Here is a 22,613-nt window from a genome sequence, read left to right as displayed (position 1 = left end):
GGCCTGTTTCCACCCTGTATCTCTAAACTAAACTAAACTAGACATGGTATCTTGGTCGGCATGGATGGGTCGGGCCGAAGGGACTGTTTCCCCTCTGTATGGCTGACTTCTCTGCCCCCACCCCCCCCCCCCCTCATCGTTCCGTCACCATTCGTGGCTCACGGCTCCACAGTCTGAAGCCACGTTGTGCACCCACTCCACGTCACCCCAGGGTGGTCCTCTGTCCGAGTTGCACACGCCCTCCCTCATCAGTCATAGGAGCGAAATTAGGCCATTCGGCCCATCCAGTTCACGCCGCCATTCAATCGTGGCTGATCTGTCTTTCCCTCTCAACCCCATTCTCCTGCCTTCTCCCTATAACCCCCAACTCCCTTACTAATCAAGAACCTGTCAAAACCCGCCTTGTACATACCCAAAGCCCCTCGGCGACACTCTCCCCCAGGCTCCGTCTGTCTGGGGTCCGGGGTTTCCCCCACTGTCCCAGCATGAGACTGAGTGTCAGGGGCCGTGCAGTGTCGGTGCCACAGTTGTTGCGTCTCTCAGCAAGGAGGAGCGGTTGTTTGGGGCCATTGTGCCCAGTCGCAGGTCAGTGTGGACAGGAAGGCAAGGTCACTATCCTAGTCCCCACACAGTCAGCAAACCAACTGTACAAGGAACCATTGCACAACCTAAGGGTTTAAGTCCTTGTGAATTAGGGGATAAGCGTGTTCAAGCTCTTCGACAATGTGTAGAGAGCAGGTTTGCATATTTATGGTTCTGTTGAGTTTCACTCTTATAACTAATTATCACCTAGCCCACAGCCAACAATGGATCATTGTGGGCTCCACCTTTCCTTGATCATTGTTACTGTTTGCATATCTTTCATTCACTTGTTCTATATCTCACTATATCACCATCTATATCTCTCGTTTCCCTCTCCCCTAACTCAGTCTGAAGAAGGGTCTCAACCCGAAACATCACCCATTCCTTCTCTCCAGAGATGCTGCCTGTCCCACTGAGTTACTCCAGCACTCTATGTCTATCTTTGGTTTAATCCACCATCTGCCGTTCCTTCCAACACATGGTCTAAGTGTATTGTCTCAGTCTTTCTAACCCAATAAACTCATTGCAAGGAACTGCAGATGTCCACGTACCTCGACTCCATCCTACCCCTTCTGGTCCAATGTATCCCGACCGATGTCCAAGATACCTCTCACGCCCTTAGTCCCTTTAATGATTTCTGCTTTCCAAGCCCCCACTCCCTCATCTTTACTGGGGACGTTCAGTCTACACCTCTATCCTCCACTCGGAAGGTCTTAAAGCCCTCTGTTTTATCCTCAACTGCAGAACCAGCAAATGTCCCTCTTTCAACACTCTACTCCGCCAAGCAGAGCTGGTCCTCGCCCTTAATAACATCTCCTTCGACTCTTCCCAATTTCTCTGAATCTAAGGCGTAGCTATGGGCACCCGCACGGGCCCCAGCTATAGGCACCCGCATGGGCCCCAGCTATGGGCACCCGCATGGGCCCCAGCTATGGGCACCCGCATGGGCCCCAGCTATGGGCACCCGCATGGGCCCCAGCTATGGGCACCCGCATGGGCCCCAGCTATGGGCACCCGCATGGGCCCCAGCTATGGGCACCCGCATGGGCCCCAGCTATGGGCACCCGCATGGGCCCAGCTATGGGCACCCGCATGGGCCCCAGCTATGGGCACCCGCATGGGCCCCAGCTATGGGCACCCGCATGGGCCCCAGCTATGGGCACCCGCATGGGCCCCAGCTATGGGCACCCGCATGGGCCCCAGCTATGGGCACCCGCATGGGCCCCAGCTATGGGCACCCGCATGGGCCCCAGCTATGGGCACCCGCATGGGCCCCAGCTATGGGCACCCGCATGGGCCCCAGCTATGGGCACCCGCATGGGCCCCAACTCTGCCTGCCTCTTTGTAGGGTATGTTGAACAATCCCTGTTCCAGGCGTACACTGGCCCTCTCCCCGAACTCTATCTCCGTTACATTGATGACTGCATCGGTGCTACCTCCTGCAGAGCTCATGGACTTCATCAACTTCACCACCAATTTCCATCCTGCACTCAAATTCACTTGAACCATCTCCGACACCTCCCTCACCTTTCTTGATCTCACCGTCTCCATCACAGGAAATAGACTATTGACTGACGACTCTAAACAAACCCACTGACTCCCACAACTATCCCGACTACACATCTTCCCACCCTGCTTCCTGCAAAGACTCTATCCCCCACTCCCAATTCCTCCATCTACGCCGCATGAGGTGTTCCATACTAGAACATCCGAGATGTCTGTAAGGGGTTTCTGCGCCGAGCTTTCGCCCGACCTAAGGTCCCCGTGCCTTGCTCTGATCCCTTCACCAGGCCGCGCACACTGGTTCCCCGTGAGTGGTTCGACCCACTCACCCCCTACGGTTCTAGACACTGGACTTAGATGCAGGAGCGTTGATAGTGCAGAAAAAAACTCAACCAGACCAGATTTGAAGACCAGGGTTTAAATGGAAAAGGCTTTTATTGAGCGCTTGGGACTATTGTCCGTGAATACTTATACACATTTCTATCAGACATATGCATAACTACACGAATACTTAGACACAGTTCTACTAGACATATTCTTGACTGTAAGATGGGGAACGTACGACACATCAAAAACTTGACCAACTCATATTCATTTACACACCCACGTTTATTCAAACCACCCTCCCCTCTACACTAAAACTGTCCAGGATGTGCAGGATCGGGGTACATGCTCACCATGGGGCTATTACTGGGGTTACTGGCTGTTCGTGCTGCTTCTCCGCTGCTTTCCGTGAGGGTCGTGCTTGTCCCCTGAGTTTCTTCCTTCCGTTTCTTGCGTTCCTGGCCAGTCGTTGCGAGCGTTACTGTCCCTGCTGCGAGCGTTGCTGTCCCTGTTGCGAGCGTTGCTGTCCCTGTTGCGAGCGTTACTGTCCCTGTTGCGAGCGTTGCTGGCCAGTCGTTGCGAGCGTTGCTGTCCCTGTTGCGAGCGTTCCTGGCCAGTCGTTGCGAGCGTTACTGTCCCTGTTGCGAGCGTTCCTGGCCAGTCGTTGCGAGCGTTACTGTCCCTGTTGCGAGCGTTCCTGGCCAGTCGTTGCGAGCGTTACTGTCCCTGCTGCGAGCGTTGCTGTCCCTGTTGCGAGCGTTGCTGTCCCTGTTGCGAGCGTTGCTGTCCCTGTTGCGAGCGTTGCTGTCCCTGTTGCGAGCGTTGCTGGCCAGTCGTTGCGAGCGTTGCTGTCCCTGTTGCGAGCGTTGCTGTCCCTGTTGCGAGCGTTGCTGTCCCTGTTGCGAGCGTTGCTGGCCAGTCGTTGCGAGCGTTGCTGTCCCTGTTGCGAGCGTTGCTGGCCAGTCGTTGCGAGCGTTGCTGTCCCTGTTGCGAGCGTTGCTGTCCCTGTTGCGAGCGTTCCTGGCCAGTCGTTGCGAGCGTTGCTGTCCCTGTTGCGAGCGTTGCTGTCCCTGTTGCGAGCGTTGCTGGCCAGTCGTTGCGAGCGTTGCTGGCCAGTCGTTGCGAGCGTTCCTGGCCAGTCGTTGCGAGCGTTGCTGTCCCTGTTGCGAGCGTTGCTGTCCCTGTTGCGAGCGTTGCTGGCCAGTCGTTGCGAGCGTTGCTGGCCAGTCGTTGCGAGCGTTCCTGGCCAGTCGTTGCGAGCGTTGCTGTCCCTGTTGCGAGCGTTGCTGGCCAGTCGTTGCGAGCGTTGCTGTCCCTGTTGCGAGCGTTCCTGGCCAGTCGTTGCGAGCGTTGCTGTCCCTGCTGCGAGCGTGTTGTTCTTGCCTGTCTTTTCGTCTTCCTCCTGGCTTGCGTTCCTTGCAGTTTTCCTTGCAGTATTTCTTCTTGAGTTTAAAACCCAAAAGTCGTGGCCAGTTATACTATTCTGACCCGTCCTATCTCCCGCCAGATCTCGGGATCTCTTTGTTTAAAAGATATGTATTGAGTTTTCCCTTTGTCCTGCGTTATGTCCGGGGGTACCGGGGATGGCCAGACGGTGTTAATTGGTATTTCGTTGAGAGGTGATGGGTTTAACTGGTTTCCCATCACCTACCAGGTAGTTTTCTATGGGCTATTGTGCCCCCTTAACGAGATTAACTGTGTAGGTCGGCTTGGGGCATTGTGAGTATGCTGATGTCAGCGCCCCAGTGTCTGGACTTCGACCTGGTTTCGCAGGTTTCTGCATGGCCAATATCCATCCATTGTTCTGGCCGTGGCTTTGCAGAAACCTAGAGACTGGGCTGTAAGGTTTTTGCTTTTGTGGCTGGTCACGAGGTCCTGCGGCCATCTTAGGACCCACGGATTGTGACATCCCTTGGTAAACTGACCGCAGCCTTTCTCCGCTATCAGCCCCAGTCTCCCGTTTAAAATGTCCAAACTGCAGCTCTTTGGTTTGGTGTTGCTTGCAGAATGAGGGAAAACTTCTCAAATCTTACATGTCCTCATTCTTTAGGGAACGGGGGTTCCCCTCTCCCATTATACACGAGGCCCTCACTCGTGTCTCCTCGGTACCCTGCAGCTCCGCCCTTGCTCCCCCTCCCCCTAGTCGCAACAGAGACAGAGCCCCCCTAGTCCTCACCTTCCACCCCATCAGCCGTCGCACACAACACATAATCCTCCGACATTTCCTCCACCTAGTGATCCCACCACTGGCCACATATTCCCATCTCCACCCCTTTCCACCTTCCGCAGAGACCGTTCCCTCCGTAACTCCCTGGTTAACTCATCCCTTCCCACCCAAACCACCCCCTCCCCAGGTACCTTCCCCTGCAACCGCAGAAGATGCAACACCTGTCCCTTTTCCTCCTCCCTCGACTCTCTCCAGAGACCCTGACAGTCCTTTCAGGTTGGGCAGAGGTTCACTTGCAGCTCCTCCAACCTCATCTACTGTATCCGTTGTTCAAGATGTGGACTCTTATACATCGGCGAGACCAAACGCAGACTGGGCGATCGTATCGCTGAACACCTTCGCTCAGCCCGCCTGAACCCACCTGATCTCCCGGTTGCCAAACACTTCAATTCTCCTTCCCATTCCCACATTGACCTTTCTGTCCTTGGTCTCCTCCATTGTCAGAGTGAGGCTAAACGCAAACTGGAGGAACAGCATCTCGTATTTCGCTTGGGCAGCTTACAGCCCAGTGGTGTGAATATTGATATCTCTCACTTCAGGTAGCCCCAGCATTCCCTCTCTCTCCAACCCTCCCCCACCCAAGTCACACCAGCTTCTCGTTTTCACCCGACAAACAGCTAACAATGGCCTGTTTCCTTTATCGTCGTTACTTTTTTGCGTATCTTTCATTCATTGTTCTTTATCTCTCCACATCACCGTCTATATTTCTCGTTTCCCTTTCCCGTGACTTTCAGTGTGAAGAAGGGTCTCGACCCGAAACGTCACCCATTCCTTCTCTCCAGAGATGCTGCCTGTCCCGCTGAGTTACTCCAGCTTTTTGTGTCTAACTGCAGATGGTAGTTTACCATACAAATGCAAAAGTGCTGGAGTAACTCAACAGGTCAGGCAGCATTGCAGGAGAACATGGATAGGTGATGCTTTGGGTCAGGACCCTTCTTCAGACCGTATGTGGTCGGGGGTAGAATGCTGGAAGAGGGGTGTGGGCGGGTTAAAACCTGGCGAGCGATAGGTGGATACAGGTGAGGGGGGGTTCGATTAACAGAAGGATGAACAAATGTCAGAATGAAAAGGACAAAAGAGTGTTGGAGGAGGAGTAACCCGTGAAGCCAGAGGGAGGCGTAGAGGTGGAAGGAGATGGAGGGGAGAGGCAGGATAGTGGGGGGGAAATGGGTGTATATTGGGGTGAGGTGGGTGCACAGGAAAGAGAGGGGGAATGGGGGGAAGTTTCCTAAATTTGTCGATTTCAATGTTCATGTTGTAAGCTACCCAAGCGCAATATGAGGTGCTGTTCCTCCAGTTTGTGTGGAAATGGAGGAGGCCCAGGACAGGAAGGTCAGAATGGGAATGGGAAGGGGAGTTAAAATGGTTCGCAACCAGGAGATGCAGTAGGCCTTGGCGGGCCGAAAAGATTAATTGACTTTAAGGGGTTTTATTGATTGAAAAAATACAGCATGGAAGTAGGCCCTTCGGCCCACCGAGTCCATGCTGACCATCGCTCACATCTTCACATAGTTCTATGTTATCCCATTTTCTCATCCGCTCCCTACACACGACGGGCAATTTACAACGGGCCAATTAACCTACAAACCCGCGCGTCTTTGGGATGTGGGGGGGAAACCCATGTGGTCACAAGGAAAACGTGCAAACTCCACACGGACAGCGGCAGAGGTCAAGATTGAACCAGGTCTCTGGCCCTGTGAGGCAGCAGCTCCACCCACTGTGCCAGTGTGCTGCCTCGGCAAGGCCAGCAGCATTATCAAGGGCGAGTGCCATCCTGGTCACTTCCTCTTCTCCCCTCTCCCGGTACACGTGACAATAAACTCAAACTCCACAAGGTTGCCTGATCAGGGGCGGTGTGGTGGACTGGGTGTGTATTCTTTGCTGTGTGGATGAGTGAAGGGGGGTCCCTCTGTGAAGTAAGAATGCAAGGGACACGCGAGGATCAACATCGAGATGTTTTCACTCGTGAGTGAAACGAGGAGATGTAGTTTGCTTTTAAAACCGTGGAGTCTAGAATCTTCTGTTTGCAGAGGTAGGTGATGAGGAAAAACTTTTTCAGTCAGAGAGTTGTGAATCAGTGGAATTCTCTGCCTCAGAAGGCAGTGGAGGCCAATTCTCTGAATGCATTCAAGAGAGAGCTGGATAGAGTTCTTAAGGATAGCGGAGTCAGGGGGTATGGGGAGAAGGCAGGAACGGGGTACTGATTGAGAATGATCAGCCATGATCACATTGAATGGCGGTACTGGCTCGAAGGGCCAAATGGCCTCCTCCTGCACCTATTGTCTATTGAATCTCTGGGATTCTCTGTCCCACTAAGGTGTGGCGGGAGGTTTGTTCACGAGAAGTGTCGAAAGTGGACGGGTTTGTGGGCGATGGAGATTTGGCATAGACTAGGGCGGCACGGTGGCGCAGCGGTAGAGTTGCTGTGTCACAGCGCCAGGGACCCGGGGTTCAATCCTTAGTGGCGAGGGAGGGACCGAGGGACGGGACAGGCTCGAGGGGCCGAGTGGCCTACTCCTGATCCGTGCAGTGAACACATGGGACGGGGGACGAGTGGAAATCAGTGAGCTTGGAGAGCCAGTCTGAAGCTAGGAAATTAGAAGCAGCAGGAATCTGGTGGCAGTGGTGGTGATGCCCAAAACATAGTCGGCACACTGGACACTGCAGTAGTTCAGGAGAGTTGGTTTAGAGATGCAGTGCGGAAACAGGCCCTGTAGCCCACTGAGTCTGCACCGACCAGCCATCCCCACACACTAGCACTATCCTACACACTGGGGACAATTTACAATCTTTACAGAAGCCAAGTAACCTACAAACCTGCACATCTTTGGAGTGTGGGAAGAGATTGGAGCACCCGGAGAAAACCCACGTGGTCACGGGGAGAACGTACAAACTCCATGCAGACAGCACCCGTAGTCAGGATGGAACCCGGGTCTCTGGCGCTGTGAGGCAGCAACTCTATTTCTGCGCCATCGTGCCGCCCCCAGTTCACATAAAGACTGGGAACACCAAATCAGTAACACTGGCGTGGGGGAGTATGTGGAGTTACAACATTGATAGAGACCACCACAGGAACAGGCCCTTCGGCCCACCATCTCTGTGCCAGACCTGGTAAACCTTGAGTCACATTGCAGCTCTGGGCAGTTTTAGATCATACCTTGTATAATGATTTAAGGTTAATTAATTTCAAGGGTAAATATTGATTGATTAAACTGATTGAAAGATACAGCATGGAAACAGGCCCTCAGCCACTGAGTTGCTGCTGACCAACGATCACCCATTCACACAAGATCTATGTTATCTCACTTTCTCACCCACTCTCGACATACGACGGGCAATTTACAGAGGGCCAATTAACCTCCAGACCCGCACGTCTTTGGGATTGTGTGAGGAAACCAGAGCACCCGGAGGAAACCCACACGGTCACGGGGAGAATGTACAATCTCCACACAGACAGCACCCGTAGTCAGGATCAAACCAGGCGTTGTGAGGCAGCAACTCTACCGATGCACCACTGACTCACAGCGCCCCTATGTTCACATAAAGACTGGGGAAACCAAATCAGTAACGCTGGGGGGAGAAGACATGGAGTGTCCAACATTGGTAGAATTAAACTAAATCAACATGAAGGGAGCTGTGTGTACAGGCGAGTGGGAACCGGTGTTGTGATGGTGATCGTATGCAGGTTGAGAAATATATACCACATCCCAGGGGGAAGTGGGGCGGCTGTGGCTGACAAAGGACAGTACGATCGGAAGGGAAGTGGCTCGTCACATTGCCACGGACTGCAGTCAGGCTGGAACGTTTGACGCTGCAGGAAAGGAGCTCTGATCCCGATGTGGAGAGGGCAGGAAGAGTGGGCGGCTGCTGGAATTGGGGCTGTGTCTCTGGGGACATCTTTCTGTACACGGAGGGAGGGAGCGACGGAGGGAGGGAGGGAGCGACGGAGGGAGGGAGGGAGGGGACCAGGGGCACGGCTGGAGCTCAGTTTAGTTTAGGGATACAGAATGGAAACAGGCCCTTCGGCCCACGAGTCCACGCCGACCAGCAATCCCCGCACACGAACACTATTCAACACACACCAGGGACAATTTACAATCTTTACCAAAGCCAATTAACCTACAAACCTGTACATCTTTGGAGTGTGGGAGGAAACCGGAGCACCCGGAGAAAACCCCTGCGGTCACGGGGAACGTACACACTCCATACAGACAGCACCCGTGGTCAGGATCAAACCCGGGTCTCTGGCGCTTTGAAGCAGCATCTCTACCACTGCACAACCTTGCTGCCCCTGGTGAGGGGAGAGACAGGGAGTGCAGCTAATCTTGGCCACTGAGCTGTACAGCATGGGGACAGGCCCTTCAGCCCGCATTGTCCATGCTGACCAAGTTGGATATTGGACTGGTCCCATTCACCTGCATTTGGCCCATACCCATAACCCTTCCTATCCACATATCCAAATGTGTTAAATATCATAATTATATCCACTTCTATAGCTTCATCAGGCAGCTCATTCTAGGTATGAACCACCCCCTCTGTGGAAAAGGTTGCCCCTCAAGTTCCTATTAAACCCTTCCCCTTTCACTTTAAACCCATGTCCTCTGGTTCCTGAATCCCCTACTCTTTATTAAAAGGACTGCATTCATAAAAGAAGATAACTGCAGATACTGGTACAAATCGAAGGTATTTATTCACAAAATGCTGGAGTAACTCAGCAGGTCAGGCAGCATCTCAGGAGAGAAGGAATGGGTGATGTTTCGGGTCGAGACCCTTCCTCAGACTGCATTCATATAATGTATTCCCCTCACGATCTTATACACCTCTATAAGATCATCCCTCATCTTCCTGCGCTCCAAGGAATAAAGTCCTAGAGCTCAGGCCCTCGAGTCCTGGCAACATTCTAAGACTGAGGCCCCAATGTTGGGCGAGTCCAGAACCAGGGGCAACAGTCTTAGAATAAAGGGGAGGCCATTTAAAACTGAGGTGAGAAGGAACCTTTTCACCCAGAGAGTTGTGAATTTGTGGAATTCTCTGCCACAGAGGGCAGTGGAGGCCAATTCACTGGATGGATTTAAGAGAGAGTTAGATAGAGCTCTAGGGGCTAGTGGAATCAAGGGATATGGGGAGAAGGCAGGCACGGGGTACTGATTGTGGATGATCAGCCTTGATCACAATGAATGCCGGTGCTGGCTCGAAGGGCCAAATGGCCTCCTCCTGCACCTATTTTCTATGTTTCTATGTAACATCCTCGTAAATCTTCTCTGCACCCTTTCCAGCTTGACAACATCCTCTCTGTAGCAGGGTGACCAGACCTGAACACAGTGCAGGTCCCCCACCGGTTTTCCGGCACTCTTGGTTCCAGAGCCTTGCTGGATTATCCAAATGCTGGAAAAACTGAGGTCATGTAATAGAAGCATAGAAAATAGGTGCAGGAGTAGGCCATTCGGCCCTTCGAGCCTGCACCGCCATTCAATATGATCATGGCTGATCATCCAACTCAGTATCCCGCACCTGCCTCTCTCCATACCCTCTGATCCCTTTGGCCACAAGGGCCACATCTAACTCCCTCTTAAATATAGCCAATGAACTGGCCTCAACTACCCTCTGTGGCAGAGAATTCCACAGATTCACCACTCTGTGTGAAAAAAAACTTTCTCATCTCGGTCCTAAAAGACTTTCCCCTTATCCTTAAACTGTGACCCCTTGTTCTGGACTTCCCCAACATCGGGAACAATCTTCCTGCATCTAGCCTGTCCAACCCCTTAAGAATTTTGTAAGTTTCTATAAGATCCCTCCTCAATCTCAATAATAATTCAACAATACTCCTCTGGCCCAATAATTATACCCGTCCCTTGTCTGTAAAGCACCATGTACTGCTAGAAACTTAAATAATTATACCCGTCCCTTGTCTGTAAAGCACCATGTACTGCTAGAAACTTAAATAATTATACCCGTCCCTTGTCTGTAAAGCACCATGTACTGCTAGAAACTTAAATAATTATACCCGTCCCTTGTCTGTAAAGCACCATGTACTGCTAGAAACTTAAATAATTATAGTGATAAAAACAATGATCTGTGTCAGGATGAAGGGCGATGTCCCTGACAGAGCCCCCGCCACAAGCAATGCCACCTGTGGTCACCAGTGACAGTCGGGCATTGACCAGTGGCCCAGTCAGGCATTGACCAGTGGCCCAGTCAGGCATTGACCAGTGACAGTCGGACATTGACCAGTGACCCAGTGGGGCATTGACCAGTGGCCCAGTCAGGCATTGACCAGTGGCCCAGTCAGGCATTGACCAGTGACAGTCGGACATTGACCAGTGGCCCAGTCAGGCATTGACCAGTGGCCCAGTCAGGCATTGACCAGTGACAGTCGGACATTGACCAGTGGCCCAGTCAGGCATTGACCAGTGGCCCAGTCAGGCATTGACCAGTGACAGTCGGACATTGACCAGTGACCCAGTCGGGCATTGACCAGTGACAGTTGGGCATTGACCACTGACCAGGTCAGGCATTGACCAGTGACAGTCGGGCAGCAGCAGGTGAGGCCGATTTTCCGGCACCCTTGGTTCCAGAGGCTTTCTGGATTATCCGTTTCACCGGACCAACCGAGGTCACAGTGTCCGAGAGGAGTCCAACTGTACCGGAACGTTCCGTCGGGGGGCCGAGATACCGGCCCGCAAAGTCTGCCGTGGAAGTCGGCTATGGGAACGGATCTGCCGGGTCAGTCCGGGCCGGAGTTCCAGAGCCCCGGCCGCAGGGGGCAAATCCCATCGGGCACAGCACTATTGACGAGGGCGAGATCGGCCGCTTCACATTGGGTGCACGGGGCACATCTGTGTGGGGGGGGGGGGGGAGGTGCTCAAGTGCGCTCTTGGAATTTTGCCCGGATTAGAGTTGCCGGAAAGACGATGGTGGACCTTTACTCCATCAGCAGCTTGTACAACTGTAACATGACGTCCCAACCTCTCAACTCAATGCCCTGACTGATGAAGGCCCAGGCCAAAGCCTCCTTGACCACCTTGTCCACCTATGATGCCACTTTCAGGGAGCTGAGTACCTGTTCAAGGCTAACATATGATGGGTGTTTGTCGGCCTGCAGTTTAAAGCGATAAGTGGGGGAACCTCATTGAAACGTACCGAATAGTGAGCGGCCTGGATAGAGTGGCTGTGGAGAGGATGTTTCCACTAGTGGGAGTCTAGGACCAGAGGTCATAGCCTCAGAACTAAAGAACGTTCCTTTAAAAGGGAGATTAGGATGAATTTCTTTAGTCAGAGGGTTGTGAATTTGTGGAATTCTTTGCCAAGAAAGACTATTGATATTTTTAAGGCAGAGATGGATGGATGGATGGATAGATATATAGAGCTCTTAAGGATAGCGGAGTCAGGGGGTATGGGGAGAAGGCAGGAACGGGGTACTGATTGTGAATGATCAGCCATGATCACATTGAATGGCGGTGCTGGCTCGAAGGGCCGAATGGCCTCCTCCTGCACCTATTGTCTATTCTTGATTGTTTGTCTCCCTAATCTATTCGCCTCAAAGTCCGGTCGGCCCGCCCGCTCGATGAGTTCCCATCAACCAACATCCCTCTCCTCTCCTCTCCTCTCCTCTCCTCTCCTCTCCTCTCCTCTCCTCTCCTCTCCTCTCCTCTCCTCTCCTCTCCTCTCCTCCCCTCCCTTCGTCTGCCTGTTGCGACCGTCCCTATGTGTGTACCCCAGCTCCCCCTCCCGTCTCTCCTCACTCTAACCCCCCGCCCACGTCTGCCCACACTTGTGTGACTGCACCTCTTCCTGTGGGAGCAGGTTCTGCACTTTAAACCACAACAGATAACATAACATAACATAACAACACTTTATCGTCATTCGGCACAACACCGAACGAAATTTCAGCAGTCACAAAAGAAAAGAACACAGGACACCCGACCCCAACACAAACATCCATCACAGTGACTCCAAACACCCCCTCACTGTGATGGAGGCAACAAAACTTCCCCTCTCTTCTCCCCGCACCCACGGACAGGCAGCTCGACCCCACCGAGGCAACCGACACGCACAGCCCCCGCAAGAGGATGGAAGGCCCTGCGGCCGAGCCGCCCCGGGCACCAAAACGTCCCGCGGCCGCACCGGGCGATGTTAAGTCCAGCGGCCGAGCCGCACCGGGCACTGAAACGTCCCGCGGCCGAGCCGCACCGGGCACTGAAACGTCCCGCGGCCGAGCCGCGCTGGCGATGTTAAGTCCAGCGGCCGAGCCGCGCCGGGCACTGAAACGTCCCGCGGCCGAGCCGCACCGGGCACTGAAACGTCCCGCGGCCGAGCCGCACCGGGCACTGAAACGTCCCGCGGCCGAGCCGCGCTGGCGATGTTAAGTCCAGCGGCCAAGCCGCACCGGGCACTGAAACATCCCGCGGCCGAGCCGCGCTGGCGATGTTAAGTCCAGCGGCCAAGCCGCACCGGGCACTGAAACGTCCCGCGGCCGAGCCGCGCTGGCGATGTTAAGTCCAGCGGCCGAGCCGCGCCGGGCACTGAAACGTCCCGCGGCCGAGCCGCGCCGGGCACTGAAACGTCCCGCGGCCGAGCCGCACCGGGCACTGAAACGTCCCGCGGCCGAGCTGCGCTGGCGATGTTAAGTCCAGCGGCCAAGCCGCACCGGGCACTGAAACGTCCCGCGGCCGAGCCGCGCTGGCGATGTTAAGTCCAGCGGCCAAGCCGCACCGGGCACTGAAACGTCCCGCGGCCGAGCCGCGCTGGCGATGTTAAGTCCAGCGGCCGAGCCGCGCCGGGCACTGAAACGTCCCGCGGCTGAGCCGCGCCGGCGATGCTAAGTCCCGCAGCCGAGCCGCGCCGGGCACTGAAACGTCCCGCGGCCGAGCTGCGCTGGCGATGTTAAGTCCAGCGGCCAAGCCGCACCGGGCACTGAAACGTCCCGCGGCCGAGCCGCGCTGGCGATGTTAAGTCCAGCGGCCGAGCCGCGCCGGGCACTGAAACGTCCCGCGGCTGAGCCGCGCCGGGCACTGAAACGTCCCGCGGCCGAGCCGCACCGGGCACTGAAACGTCCCGCGGCCGAGCCGCGCTGGCGATGTTAAGTCCAGCGGCCGAGCCGCGCCGGGCGATGGAAGGCCCCGCGGGCGAGCTGCGCCCCGGGGAAGAGACCCAACAAAAGAAAGGTTTCCCCCCGCCCCACCCCACCCCACCCCCCCACACCCCACCCCACCCCACCCCCCCCCCACCCCACCCCCCCACACCCACACATACACAGCCAAAAACAGAAACAAAAACCATCCCAACACCGACACAAACAAAAAAAAGACAACAGACTGCCAGAGAGCCGCAGCCGCCAGGCGCAGCCAACTCCTCCCGAAGTGAAGTAAATCGGCTGTTCATTATTTACGGTTTCGTTTTGAGTCGCTGCCTCTTGAACCGTGCTCTCTCTCTCTCTCTCTCTCTCTCCTGCAGGTGGCAGGTGCTGGGCTCCTCGCCATCACCTTCTGGGCCTGGAATGAGAAGGTAAGCTTGCTGTGTGTCCCTGGTCAGCCCATCCTTGACCACTGGGTATCTGGGGCACAACCTGTGGTGAGACCAGTGGTGGCGCAGCGGTAGAGTTGCTGCCTCACAGCGCCAGAGACCCGGGTTCCATCTTGACTACGGGTGCATCACTCGGTCTGAAGAAGGGTCTCGACCCGAAACGTCACCCATTCCTTCCCCCCAGAGATGCTGCCTGACCCGCTGAGTTACTCCAGCATTTGATACCTTCGATTTGTACCAGCATCTGCAGTTATTTTCCTACACTATTCCTTGACTACGGGTGCTGTCTATACGGAGTTTGTACGTTCTCCCCGTGACCTGCGTGGGTTTTCCCCGGGATCTCCGGTTCCTCCCACACTCCAAAGATGTACAGGTTTGTAGGTTGATTGGTTTTGTATAATTGTAAATTGTCCCTAGTGTGTGTAGGATAGGGTTAATGAGCAGGGATCGCTGGGTGGGCCAGACATGATGGGCCAAAGGGCTGTTTCCACAATGTATCTCTGAACTGAACCAAACTAGAGGCCAGGTCTCAGCCCAATGTCCTTACACCCTCATCAGTCAGAGGGCGGTGAATCTGTGGAATTAATTGCCACGGACGGCTGTGGAGGCTAAGTCAGTGGATATTTTTACGGCGCAGATTGACAGATTCTTTATTAGTACGGGGGTCAGGGGTTATCGGGAGGAGAATAGGGTTGAGAGGGAAAGATAGATCAGCCATGATTGAATGGCGGAGTAGACTTGATGGGCCGAATGGCTTAATTCAGCTCCTATGGCTTATGAACATCTGAAGGACCAGAGGTGAGGACCAGGTGATATTGGGCATGGACAACGTTGGGTGCGTGAGATCTGCACACGGTCTCCAGCTTGTGGACATCGCTCCCCGGGGCTATATAAATGCACAACCTTGTTCACCCTGACGTGGTCAAACGTCTCCCTCAACCCTTCCCCTTTAGTTTAGAGATACAGCATGGAAACAGGCTCTTCGGCCCACCGAGTCCGCACCGACCAGCGATCCCCACACACTAACACTACCCTACACACACCAGGGACAATTTACACTTGTACCAAGTCAATTAACCTACAAACCTCTGTCTTTGGAGTGTGGGAGGAAACTGAAGATCTCGGAGAAAACCCACGCAGGTCACGGGGAGAACGTACAAACTCACCGTAGTCTACAGACAGCACCCGTAGTCAGGATCGAACCCGGGTCTCTGGCGCTGTAAGGCAGCAGCTCTACCCGCTGAACCACCGTGCCGCCCGTCTTGAGGTGCAGGAGTTTCACAGCACAAGGGAGACAGATGGTGATTAAGGGTCGGGGTCCATGCTGCCCCCTCCCTTCTACCTTTGCCCCGACCCTCCCCGTTTAAGGGCAGTGTTCCTGGCGCTGCCCCCTGGTGGCGATGGGTGTCTGGGCTCAGCCGAGCCAACTGCAACCTACCAAGCAACCGGCGTGCTTGTACCGAGCACCCTGCAGTCAGCCCGCTGAGTGTGATGAGTGGGTGCCCGGGGCACAGGTGATGGGTGGGTGCCCGGGCACAGGTGAGGAGTGGGTGCCCGGGGCACAGGTGATGGGTGGGTGCCCGGCACAGGTGATGGGTGGGTGCCCGGGGCACAGGTGGGTGCCCAGCACAGGTGATAGGTGGGTGCCCGGCACAGGTGATGGGTGTGTGCCCGGGGCACAGGTGATGGGTGGGTGCCTGGGGCACAGGTGATGGGTGGGTGCCCGGACACAGGTGATGGGTGGGTGCCTGGGGAACAGGTATCTGGGTGAGGGGTGGATCCCATCCTGAGAGAGGAGAGACGCAAAGCACTGGAGTAAGTCGGAGGGGCAGGTAGCGTCTCTGGAGAGAAGAAATGGGTGACGTTTCAGCTCAAGACCCTTCTTCAGGCCGCCTGTCCCGCTGAGTTACTCCAGCATTATGTGTCTTTCTTTGGTGTAAACCTGCATCTGCAGTTTCTTCCTACACCGAGAGGAGAGGGCAGGAATGGGGAGTGTTGGGGGGGGGGGAGCGGGGAGCGGTGGGGGGGGGAGCGGGGAGCGGTGGGGGGGGGAGCGGGGAGCGGTGGGGGGGGAGCGGGGAGCGTTGGGGGGGGGAGCGGGGAGCGGTGGGGGGGGGAGCGGGGAGCAGGGAGCGGTGGGGGGGGAGCGGGGAGCGGTGGGGGGGGAGCGGGGAGCAGTGGGGGGGGAGCGGGGAGCGGTGGGGGGGGAGCGGGGAGCAGGGAGCGGTGGGAGCGGGGAGCGGTGGGGGGGAGCGGGGAGCGGTGGGGGGGGAGCGGGGAGCGGTGGGGGGGGAGCGGGGAGCGGTGGGGGGGGAGCGGGGAGCGGTGGGGGGGGGAGCAAGGAGCGGTGGGGGGGGAGCGGGGAGCGGTGGGGGGGGGGAGCGGGGAGCGGTGGGGGGGGGGGTGTAGAGTGGAGAGATGCAGCAATGATCTCCATCTCGACGCTTGGAGAGACAAGTGACTAGATGCTGGAATCTAAGCAGATGTAAAACACCAGGTGCAACAGTAACTCAGCTCCAGTCTCCCTGCTCCTTACCCCTTCCTTGTGCACACATCTCCCATTCCTAAATCCCCCACTTGGTTTTTATCCCCCCCTCCTTCCCCCCATCCCGATCTATAACCAGGGGGTGGCTGGTCAGTGGGCCAAAGGGCCTGTTTCCGCACTGCATCTGTAAACTAAACTAATCTCCAGCATACTGGTGCTTAATCCCAGCCCCCCTTGCCTGTATCCACCTATCACTCGCCCGTATCCACCCATCACTCGCTCGTATCCACCTATCACTCGCCCGTATCCACCTATCACTCGCCTGTATCCACCTACCACTCGCCTGTATCTACCTATCACTCGCCTGTATCTACCTATCACTCGCCAGGCCTTGTCCCATCCTTACCTCTCTTCCAGCTTTTGCCCCCCAACTACAATCAGTCTGAAGAAGGGTCCGACGCGAAGCATCGCCTGTCCATGCCCTCCACGGACGCTGCCTGAGCTGCTGAGTGTTTTGTACATGAATGGTTTGGTGTCATCCCCGCCCAAGTCAGACAGGTTAACGGTGTCAGACTTAGTTGTAGCCTGGTCTTATTAGCCTGGTCTGTGGTGCGAACACAGTGAAATTTTTGATCTTACAACAGTCCAGTAGAGTAGCCATCGCCCTGATCCCGGATTAGCAAGTGTGCATCAATAGTCTACATGCCCGCATGCATGTGTGTTGGCGCCATTTTCCAAACCGGCGCTGTAGTTGTGAGCGGGGCCCGATCCAGGCGAGCCCCAGGCTGCTGCAGGGCCTCCAGCCGTCGCCTTCCTTGGCCGCCACGTCCCTCTCCTCGCCCGTCCACCTTTGTGGGTGGGAGCCTCCCGCAGCCGAGCTCGAGGGCGCGGTGGGCCAGACCGCGGTTCCCTCTCCTCTCCCGCCGTCACGTCCGCGTCGCCGCCGGCTCCATCCCCCCGCTCTCTGGTCTCCAGGGGACGGGCAGGGACCGGCTCAGTGGCTCCCCCTGTGGGCCAGGGCCCTTGGGTGCTGTGTTCATCCGCGGGGGACGGGCAGGGACCGGCTCAGTGGCTCCCCCTGTGGGCCAGGGCCCTTGGGTGCTGTGTTCATCCGCGGGGGACGAGCAGGGACCGGCTCAGTGGCTCCCCCTGTGGGCCAGGGCCCTCGGGTCCAACGAGCAGGCAGTGGGCAGGGGCAGCAGCTCAGCTCAGTTTATTGTCGTGTACCGAGGTACAGTGAAAGGCTTTTGTTGCGAGCTAACCAGTCAGCTGAAATGGTGTCAGCCTTTTTTTTAACCAAAAATAAATGTGATCAATTATTTACAATAATATGAACAGTGCAAAGCAAACCCACCAACATAATACAAAGTCAAACAAATGTTGATCTGAAGAAGGGTCTCAACCCAAACAGTCGCCCATTCTTTCTCTCCAAAGATGCTGCCTGAGTCACTCCAGCTTTTAGAAACATAGCAAATAGGTGCAGGAGGAGGCCATTCGGCCCTTTGAGCCAGCACCGCCATTCATTGTGATCATGGCTGATCGTCCCCAATCAGTAACCCGGAAATCCCCCAGGGTGCCCGTGGACAGCGCGTAGTCCCTCTCTAGTCCCACCCGGGCGCGGTCGTAACCCCGGAAAAGAGGGTCACGTCTGTGCGTCAGTGTCAGCTCTGTGTGTGTCAGATTCACTAACAGTGTCTGGCCTGGCTGTGTCTTTCAGCTGACTGGATAGCACGCAGCAGAAGCTTGTCACTGTTCCTCGCTCGGTACACGAGACAAACTAAACAAGGTTAACCATGGTAGACTTAGTGTCAGCCCTGTCTCTGTTACACAGGTTAACACCCTGCCATTGGCCCTGCCTGGTGTGTGTGTTAAGTTAATGCTGCCTGGTGTGTGCCTGGTGTGTGCCAGGTGTGTACCAGGTGTGTACCAGGTTAATGCTGCCTGGTGTGTGCCTGGTGTGTACCAGGTGTGTACCAGGTTAATGCTGCCTGGTGTGTGCCAGGTGTGTACCAGGTTAATGCTGCCTGGTGTGTGCCTGGTGTGTGCCAGGTGTGTACCAGGTTAATGCTGCCTGGTGTGTGCCAGGTGTGTACCAGGTTAATGCTGCCTGGTGTGTACCAGGTTAATGCTGCCTGGTGTGTGCCAGGTGTGTGCCAGGTGTGTACTAGGTTAATGCTGCTGGTGTGTGCCAGGTGTGTACCAGGTTAATGCTGCCTGGTGTGTGCCAGGTGTGTACCAGGTTAATGCTGCCTGGTGTGTGCCAGGTGTGTACCAGGTTAATGCTGCCTGGTGTGTGCCTGGTGTGTGCCAGGTGTGTACCTGGTTAATGCTGCCTGGTGTGTGCCAGGTATGTACCAGGTTAATGCTACCTGGTGTGTGCCAGGTGTGTACTAGGTTAATGCTGCCTGGTGTGTGCCAGGTGTGTACTAGGTTAATGCTGCCTGGTGTGTGCCAGGTTAACGCTGGTGTTGCTCCATTGCCAGGGCGTGCTGAACATCCAGTCAATCACGGAGCTGAACGGCTTTGACCCGGTGTGGGTGATCCTGACCGTGGGGCTGCTGACCTTCATCCTGGGCTTTGCCGGCTGCATCGGAGCCCTGCGGGAGAACATCTGCCTGCTGAAGTTTGTGAGTCTCACACCCTCCACACTCAGAAACATTCTGCTTAACAAACGGTTAAGATCATGAGGGAATCGACAGGGTAATTCCACAGAGTCTTTTACCCAGAGTAGGGGCATAGAGAACCAGAGGACATAGGTGAGGTGACATAAGGAGAGGGGGTAAAAGATTGAATTAAAACCTGAGAGACAACTTTTCCTTTACACAAAGGGTGGCAGATATATGGAACGAGCTGCTAGAGGAGATAGTTGAGAGAGAATTTAAGAAACGTTTAAGAAACATTTAGACAGGTGCATAGACAGTGTGTAAGAAGGAACTGCAGATGCTGCTTTAAACCGTAGACACAAAAAGCTGGAGTAACTCGTCTGGACAGGCAGCATCTCTGGAGAGAAGGAATGGGTGACGTTTCAGGTTGAGACCCTTTGGTTTAGAGGGATATGGACCAAGTGCAGGCAGGTGGGACTAGTGTAGCTGGGACATGTTGGTCAGTGTGGGCAGATTGGGTTGAGGGGCCTGTTTCCACACTGTATCACTCTATGACTAGACTGGTCGATCTCTCATGGCCTTTGCTCATTGTTCTCCACCTGTTCATCTCATCCCCACCCCTGATGGGCCGCTGCCTCACAGCGCCAGAGACCCAAGTTTGATCCTGACCACGGGTACTGTCTGTACGTTCTCCATGTGACTGCGTGGGTTTTCTCCGGGTGCTCCAGTTTCCTCTCACACTCCAAGATGCACAGATTTATAGGTTAATTGGCCCTCTGTAAATTACTCCTCGTGTGTAGGGAGTGGATGAGAAAGTGGGAAAACGTAGAACAAGTCATAGAACGATCGATGGTCGGAGTGGACTCAGTGGGCTGAAGATATTTTCCATGCTGGATCTCTCAAAATAATATCAAGAACTGAACTGAATACACTAAAAACTAGCTTAGCAAGCGTGTAATCTGTTGTTTTTCTGCAGAGGAAGAATTTTGATTTGAATGAGGGCAGGTTTTTATGGAAATAGAGTAATGATCACAACCTCTAATCCGGGTAGTGACATGCTCAGAGTAAATCTGAAGGTAGGTCGAGATAGGAGGAAATGATTCTTATCAGGTTTAAGGACAGAAGCTTTGCACTGGGGCAGAGGAGGTTAAACTGGAGTGTAGAAGGATGAGAGGGGATCTTATGGAGACGTATACAATTATAAAAGAACTGGACAAGCTAGATGCAGGAAAAATGTTCCCAATGTTGGGGGAGTCCAGAACCAGGGGCCACAGTCTAAGAATAAAGGGGAGGCCATTTAAAACTGAAGTGAGAAGAAACTTTTTCACCCAGAGAGTCGTGAATTTGTGGAATTCTCTGCCACAGAGGGAAGTGGAGGCCAATTCACTGGATGAATTTAAAAGTGTTGGATGGAGCTCTGGGGGATGGTGGAATCAAGGGATATGGGGAGAAGGCAGGCACGGGTTACTGATTGTGGATGATCAGCCATGATCACAATGAATGGCGGTGCTGGCGCGAAGGGCCAAATGACCTCCTCCTGCACCTATTTTCTATGTTTCTATAATAAAAAGGTCTACAGAGGTGGTTTATACCAAAGATAGACAAAAAAATGCTTGAGTAACTCAGCAGATCAGGCTGCATCTCTGGAGAAAATCCATTTTCTCCAGAGTGTCTATCTGAGGTTTGCCAGAATGATGCCTGGATTAGGGGGTATTAGCTACAAGGAGAGGTTGGATAGATCTGGAGTGTTGGTGGCTGAGTGGAGACCGACTTGAAGGATATAAAATTATCAGAGGCACAGACAGGGTCAAAACCTTTATTCCAGGGTGGAAATGTCAAAGACAGGAGGGCATAGGTTTTAGGTGAGAAGGGGAAAGTTTAAATGAGATGTGCTGGCCAGGTTTTTGTACACAGTGTGGTGGGTGCCCATAGCACACTTCCCGGGGTGTTGTGGAGGCAGGTTTGATGGTGGTGTTTTTTGGACTGGCACATGGATATGGAGGCAGAGAGATTAGTTGAACTTGGCATCATGTTGGGCACAGACATAGTGGGCCGAAGCAGCTGTGCCGCCCCTCAGGGTGGGGATGAGGTGAATAGATGGAGAACTATGGGCAGCATGGTGGCACAGCGGTAGAGTTGCTGCCTCACAGCGCCGGAGACCCCGGTTCCATCACGACTACGGGTGCTGTCTGTACGGAATCCGGGTCTGATGGGCGCGGTGCCTGCTCTGACCCACCCATGGTTCTGGCCGGTGGTTCCAGGGTAATGGGCGCAGTGCCTGTACTGACCCGCCCATGGTTCTAGGGCTGATGGGCGCAGTGCCTGTACTGACCCGCCCATGGTTCTAGGGCTGATGGGTGCAGTGCCTGTACTGACCCGCCCTTGGTTCTGGCCGGTGGTTCTGGGGCTGATGGGCGCGGTGCCTGCTCTGACCCGCCCATGGTTCTAGGGCTGATGGGCGCGGTGCCTGCTCTGACCTGCCCGTGGTTTGCCATCCTCTCTTGCAGTTCTCGCTGATCATTGGGACGATCTTCACGCTGGAGTTGGCCGCAGGGATCCTGGGCTTCGTGTTCCAGGACTGGGTGAAGGAGCAGGTGCAGAATTTTGTCCGGGACAACATCGGCGTTTATCGTGAGGACATCGACCTGCAGAACCTCATTGACGCCATTCAGAAATACGTATGTGTTCCTCTCCGCGTGCTTCCCCATCCGTGCCGCGGCCGGGCGGGATGTTTCACCTCGGGAACCCCACACGCCATGGTGGCACGGTGGCACAGCGGTAGAGTTGCTGCCTCACATCGTCAGAGACCCGGCTCCCATCCTGACTACGGGTGCTGGCTAGGTTATCCACGGTGACCGCGTGGGCTTTTCTCCGGGTGCTCCGGTTTCCTCCCACACTCCAAAGACGTGCATGTTTGTAGGTTAATTGTCTTCAGTAAAAATTGTAAATTGCCCTAGTGCGTGTAGGATAGTGTTAGTGTGCGGTGATCGCTGGTCAGTGCAGACTCGGTGGGCCGAAGGCTCTGTATCTCTAAACTAAAATAAATCTGATGCAAAGATGAGGACATTTGGATTTTTTTTTTTAAAGGTTTTTAATTTATTTTAGAGATACAACTTTGAAACAGAGCCTGTGGCCTACTGTGTCCGCACAGACCAGCAACCACCCGCTCACACTAGTTCTATGTTATTCCACTTTCACATCCCACTCCCTACACACCAGGGGCAGGTTACTGAGGGCAGATTAACCTACAAACTCACTAGTTTAGTTTAGAAATACAGAATGGAAACGGGCTAACTGGCTTCTGTAACTTGCAAGTTCTCCCCAGTGTGCAGGATAGTGTTAATGTACTCGTGTTAATCACTGGTCG

General features: G+C 54.7%; 1 protein-coding gene across 1 annotated transcript; it reads left to right on the top strand.

Moving 5' to 3' along the window:
- The first annotated feature begins 10,729 nt into the window (after positions 1-10,729).
- Positions 10,730-22,385, top strand: LOC144609934 (tetraspanin-5-like). Its single transcript, XM_078428340.1, has 4 exons — positions 10,730-10,812; positions 14,002-14,140; positions 19,127-19,270; positions 21,754-22,385. Exons 1-4 carry the CDS (start codon positions 10,730-10,732, stop codon positions 22,099-22,101), a joined length of 714 nt encoding a protein of 237 aa, XP_078284466.1. The 3' UTR covers positions 22,102-22,385.
- The last annotated feature ends 228 nt before the right edge of the window (positions 22,386-22,613 follow it).

The sequence above is a fragment of the Rhinoraja longicauda genome, chromosome 35 (assembly GCF_053455715.1).
Source record: "Rhinoraja longicauda isolate Sanriku21f chromosome 35, sRhiLon1.1, whole genome shotgun sequence".
In the NCBI taxonomy this organism is placed as follows: domain Eukaryota; kingdom Metazoa; phylum Chordata; class Chondrichthyes; order Rajiformes; family Arhynchobatidae; genus Rhinoraja; species Rhinoraja longicauda.
The sequence above is the reverse complement of the archived record's forward strand: the minus strand, read 5'-3'. Positions and strand labels throughout refer to the sequence as shown.